The sequence below is a fragment of the Dipodomys ordii genome, unplaced genomic scaffold (genome assembly GCF_000151885.1).
Source record: "Dipodomys ordii isolate 6190 unplaced genomic scaffold, Dord_2.0 Scaffold120, whole genome shotgun sequence".
NCBI lineage: Eukaryota > Metazoa > Chordata > Mammalia > Rodentia > Heteromyidae > Dipodomys > Dipodomys ordii.
Window position 1 is genome coordinate 2,158,071 of NW_012267336.1, and position 5,814 is coordinate 2,163,884.

The window sequence follows — 5,814 nt, forward strand, 5'->3', positions numbered from 1 at the left end:
CGGCCTTGGGCCCACCTGGCCTGCAGCTCCAGCGTGCGCTGCTTCCCGGACACCAGGAAGGAGTGAGGGAACTCCGCATCGCTCAGCTCCCGCACCTGACACAGGAGGAGAGAGGTCCTGGCTGAGCCCGCCCTGCCCTGCCCTGCCCTGCCCCGCCCTGCCCTGCCCTGCCACACAGCGCATGGGGCCGGGCACATGGCCCCTACAGGGGCGACCCTCACTCCAGGGGCAGCGCGAAGCTTGCCCTCCACTTCCCAGTCCTGTAGCTGGGCCAGCCCAGGGTGAGTGGACAGCCGGCCCCTGGCAAAAGGGGTCACTGGAAAGCCCAGCGCCTCATGCCTGTAATCTTAGCCTCTTGGGAGATGGAGATCCGAGGATCGAGGTTCCAAGCCAGCCTAGGCTGGAAATTCCGTGAGACTCTTACCTCCAGTTAACCACCAAAAAGCCAAAAATGGAGCTGTGGCTCAAGTGGTAGAGTGCTAGCCTTGAGCACAAAAGCTCAAGGAGACCACCCAGGCCCCAAGTTCAAGCCCTAGGACCAGTGCGCAGAAAAAGCAAACTGGAAATTGGAAAACAGTAGAAGTTGATCTGTAAATTAGACTAAATTAGTGTATTCGGTTTGTTGTATTATTTTCTTAAGTTAAAAATGTCCATAAAAAGCCAGACACCGGTGGCTCACGCCTGTAATCCTAGCTACTCAGGAGGCTGAGATCTGAGGATCACAGTTCAAAGCCAGCCTGGGCAGTAAAGTCTGTGAGACTCTTATCTCCAATAAACCACCAGAAAACTGGAAGTGGCTGAGTGGTAGAGTGCTAGCCTTGAGCTGAAGAGCTGAGGGACAGCACCCAGGCCCAGAGTTCAAGCTCCATGATAAAAAAAAAAAAAAAAAAAAAGTCCATAAGGGGCTGGGAAGGTGGCTCATGCCTATAATCCTAGCTACTCAGGAGCTGAGATCTGAGGATTGGAGTTTAAAGCCAGCACAGGCAGGAAAGGCTGAGACTCTTATCTCCAATAAACCACTAGAAAACTGGAAGTGGTGCAGTGACTCAAGCAGTAGAGTGCTCGCCTTGAGCTGCAGAGCTGAGGGACAGCGCCCAAGCCCAGAGTTCAAGTCCCTCAACTGACCAAAATTAAAAAAAAATGTCCATAAGGGGCTGGGAAGGTGGCTCAGTGGTAGAGCGCTTGCCTTGCGTGCATGAGGCCTTGGGTTCGATTCCACATAAGCAGGAAAAAGTCTGTAACCCAGCACTCAGGAGGCTGAGCAGGAGAATCCCACATCTGAGACCAGCCTGTACTATATAGCAAAAAAAAAAAAAAAAAACTGTCTCTAAAACAAACAACAACATAAAAGAGCGAAAGGCAGATGGGAACATCTTTAGGGGAAGGAGGCCGGGGAGCCTCACAGAAGGCTAGAGAGCGGTTGGAGGTCACTCAGCACTTAAAAGGCAACAGAAAGATTCCCACAACAGGCTGTTGTCCCTTAGGCTAAGACAAGTCCCCAGACTTGCCCAGCAGGAATGGCTACACAGACACCAGCTCTGTCATGTCTGCGCTGTCCAGAAGAGGGCGCTGGGTGACCGCTGGCTGAGGAGAGACCCGCTCTGGGGCTTCCTTTCTCTACATCTGTCCCTCTCTGCCTGATCTAGGCCTCCATCTCCGCCCTGCCTTGGTCTGACGATACCCGGATAGATGAAATGTATAGATGACAGACAGGCAAGACAGAGCGATGGCAGATGGGTGGGCTGAGCACAGCCTGTGTGTGGCCCCCAGCGTCGCAGCCCCCCACAGTGTGCTAGGTCGTGCTGTACCCAGCGGAACAGCTCCAGGATGGGTGTTAAAAAGCAAAAGCACAGGGGCTGGGAAGGTGGCTCAGTGGTAGAGCGCTTGCCTTGCATGCATGAGGCCCTGGGTTCAATTCCTAAGCACCACATAAGCAGAAAAACCGGAAGTGGTGCTGTGGCTCAAGTGGTAGAGTGCTAGCTTTGAGCTGAAGAGCTGAGGGACAGTGCCCAGGCCCAGAGATCAGGCCCATGACTGACAAAAAAAAAAAACAAACCACAAAAGCAAAGCACACCTTCATTCACACCACAAATCATCCGAGTGTGAAGACCCACAGCCAAGGGCCTCACATGGAGAATGGGGGTAACCAGCGTGGCTGGGCATGCGTGTAATCCCAGATCTCAGGAGGCTTCAGCAAGAGAATCTCAAAACCAGGTACTGGTGGCTCATGCCTGTCATCCTAGCAACTCAGGAGGCTGAGAGCTGAGGATCACAGCTCAGAGCCAGTCTGGGCAAGAAAGTCTGTGGGACTCTTTATTCTCAATCAACCACTGAGTTCAAGCCCCAAGACTGGCAAAAAAAAAAAAAAGAGGATCTTGAGTTCCAGGCCAGCCTGGGCCATACAGTCTCATTCTGGTGGCTCACACCTGTAGTCTTAGCTACTCAGGAGGCTGAGAGCTAAGAATTAAGGTACAGTGTCAGCCAGGGCAGATGAATCTGTAAGGCTCTCATTTTCGAATGAGCACAGCCAAAAGCCAGAGCTGGGGAGCGTGGCTCAGGTGGTAGAGCACTGGCCTGGTACGCGTGAGGCCCTAACACAGCAAAGGAAACTCAAAGGCAGCTCTTGGCTCCATCGAGACCGGCAGGTCAAACCTGCCTCGACCAGATCCCGGGCTGGAGCACAGCACGGCCTATGGAGCACCGTGCGGGGCCCTCTGTCTCCCACAGAGCACGGCAGAGTGGCCCGGGGCCTTTCCATCACCATTGCCCGGCTCTCCCACAGAGAACCCGCTTCCACCTCCTCTCCCCCGGGGTGGGTGTGGGGAGCCCTGCCAGACCTTACCTTCATGCCAGCCACGTCGATGCGGGTCCGCACCTGGAAGTGTGCGCCCACTTGGATGACCCTGGGCACACAGTAGAGCAGCATGTTGTTGAACTGCAGGGGACACAGGCGTGAGCGCGGAGCAGTGGCAGCCGGGATGGTGGTTGGAGGCTCCAGGTCTGGGCTGGGGCTGGTCACCACCATCACCTTCTTCTCTGCCCATATTCTGAACTTTTCTTTCAGGGCTTCCCAGGTGGTGGGAAAGAGGCGGGAAGAGGCTGCCTAGCCCTCACCCCTGATAAGAGGGGCGCTGAAGGGTCACCCCGCCTACGGGCATCCAAGGACCAAAGTGGACCTCAGAAAAAGCACACAGCCACGTCAGAGGTGTAGACCTCCAGGCAGGACGGCCTTGCCAATCTCAGGAAGACCCCTGGCTTCTTCAGGATCAACCTGGGCAGTTCTTCCTGATAGCTGACCTGATTCCCTCCTGCTGTGCGTGCTCTGAAGCACAGATTTAACCCCACACAGGCTTTGGAGCTGAAGGGAACCAGGGAGGGGGCATGGGCCAGTCCCCGATCCCGGAGGCCGCTCCCAAAGTGGTCCAAGCAAAGGAGCAAGAGGTAGTTCCCTCCTGTCCCCCCACAGAGGCCCGGCCAGCCCCTACCAGGAAGAGGTAGCGCTCCATGGGGTCGCTGCGGCGGGAGGAGATCTTGAGGACGGGGCCCTCTCGGAGCAGCGTGTTGGAGGGGTCCACGAGGTTGGCCTCGAGGCCCAGGCGCTGGTACACGTCCCACAGGTCCTGCAGCCGCTCCTGGGGAGGGACAGCCTCAGCATGGCCCAGCCCGGGCAGGGTGACGGAGGGCGGCCGTGTGGCCCCCGGGGCCAGGAAGGCGCCGCTCACCATCTCCGTGATGGCCGCGTTCGAGTGCTGGGCGGCCGAGAAGATCAGGTCCAGGGCTTCTGGCAAGCGGGCAGGGCCAGAGTTAGGCGAGGGGACGCAGGGACATGGCAGGCGGCCTCAGGCCTGCTGCCACCGCCCCTAGGCACGTGGCTTCACAGACGCTCGCTGCTCCCCCCGGGGGTTCAAATCCCGGGTCTGCTGCTCCCGGGCTGGGTGACGGAGCCGCTGCCTGAGCTCTTGGGCGCACTAGCCAGGGGCAGGAATGGCCGCCGGCCGTCACAGCCATTTGGGGAGGTGGTAAATTATTTTGTTTTTTAATTTTGTATTGGTCCTGGGGCCAGGGCGCTGTCCCTCAGCTCTTCAGCTCAAGGTGAGTGCTGTACCACTTGAGCCACAGCCACTTCTGGTTTTCTGGTGGTTAGTTGGAGATAAAAGTCTCATCGACTTTCCTTCCTGGGCTGGCTTTGAACCTCAATCCTCAGATCTCAGCCTCCTGAGTAGCTAGGATTACAGGTGTGAGCCACTGGTGCCTGGCTTTTAATTTTTGTCAGTCCTGGGGCTTGAACTTAGGGCCTGGGCACTGTCCCTGAGCTTCTTTGGCTCAAGGCTAGTGCTCTACCACTTGAGACACAGCGCCACTTCTGGCTTGTTCTGTGTATGTGGTACAGAGGGAATCGAACCCAGGGCCCCATGCATGCGAGGCAAGCACTGTACCACTGAGCCACCTTCCCAGCCCCTAGAGGTGATAAATTAAATCATGGTGTGGCTCAGCTTCCTAAGCAACTCCCCTCCCCTCCCCCACCAAGGGCATTCTCACTCTGGGCATCGGCCTGGTCTGGGGCCTGGGCTGGAAGCTTCTGGACGTATTCCTTGAGCAGCAGCTCGTAGCGGGGAATCCTCTGCACGGGCTCCAGCATGTGGTGCTGCAGCGTCAGACTGCTCGAGGCCTCGCTGCTCTGGGGGCCGGGGGAGGGGGGACCAGGGGGAGGGACAGGGGGCGGGGTGAAGGGTGGGCACTCGGAAGATGCCCCAGCTGGCTTGGGGAAACTGAGGCAGCATACACTGGGGCTCTGCCACCCCCCAGGGCCTCACCTGGATGCGGGCAATCACCTCCTGGAAGGGTGGGCATTTGTCCGTCCAGGTGGCCAGCAGCTCTGCGGCCCGCCCGAAGTTCTTCACGTACTCACTGTACATCTTCAGGAACGGGGCCAGTTTCTGGATCACGTCCCCGATGCGGGGCATGGCCGACCTGCACAGGACAGCCAGGATGAGCCCCTCCCCTGGGACCCCAGGCGAGACCAGTCCCCCCCCCCCGCCTTTCCAGTGCACCATGGGAGCAGGCGCGGGGGGTGTCCACCCTCAGACCACCAGCCCTGGGTGCTGCTCTGCTGCTCCATCCACTGCCTGCCTCCCCCACGGGGAACTGCCCTGCTGGGGCTGGTGACAACCTGATGTGGGATTTTGTGGCAGTCACCAGAGCCACCTGCCCAGCACAAAGGTTTTAGGCCCAGGGCCGGAGCTGACCTGCTCGAGCCTTATTCTCAGCCAAACCAGGTACCTGAGCTGTGTGTCCTCTGCCAAGCCACTCAGCCTCTCTGGACTCATTTGTTTGTTTATTCATTCATTTACTCATTTATTTACTCATCCGTTGTTGTTGTTGGTCGTGGGGCTTGAACTTCAGGCCTGGGTACTACCCCTGAGTTCTTCAGATCAAGGCTAGTGCTCTACCACTTGAGCCAGAGCACCATTTCTGGTTTTCTAGTGGTTAATTGGAGATAAGAGTATCAAGGACTTTCCTTGCCCAGGCTGGTTTTGAACCATGATCCTCAAATCTCAGCCTGCTGAGTAGCTGGGATTATAGATGTGAGCCACCAGTACCTGGCTTCATTTTTCTTTTTCTTTTTCTTTTCTTTTCTTTTTTTTTTTTGCCAGTCCTGGGGCTTAAACGCAGAGCCTGGGCTCTGTCCCTGAGCTTCTTTTGCTCAAGGCCAGTGCTTTACCACTTGAGCCACAGCACTACTTCCTGCTTTTTCTGTGTATGTGGTGCTGAGGAATGGAACCCAGGGCTTCATGCATGCTAGGCAAGCGCTCT

At 57.0% G+C, this 5,814-nt stretch overlaps 1 protein-coding gene across 1 annotated transcript in view; it reads right to left on the reverse strand.

The window, feature by feature from the left end:
- Nucleotides 1–5,814, reverse strand: part of Fgd2 (FYVE, RhoGEF and PH domain containing 2) — a 28,354-nt gene that overhangs the window by 8,385 nt on the left and 14,155 nt on the right. Inside the window, exon 11 of the mRNA XM_013029636.1 lies at nucleotides 16–95. Coding sequence (XP_012885090.1) covers nucleotides 16–95 — 80 coding nt within the window. The remainder of the gene's footprint in view (nucleotides 1–15; nucleotides 96–5,814) is intronic.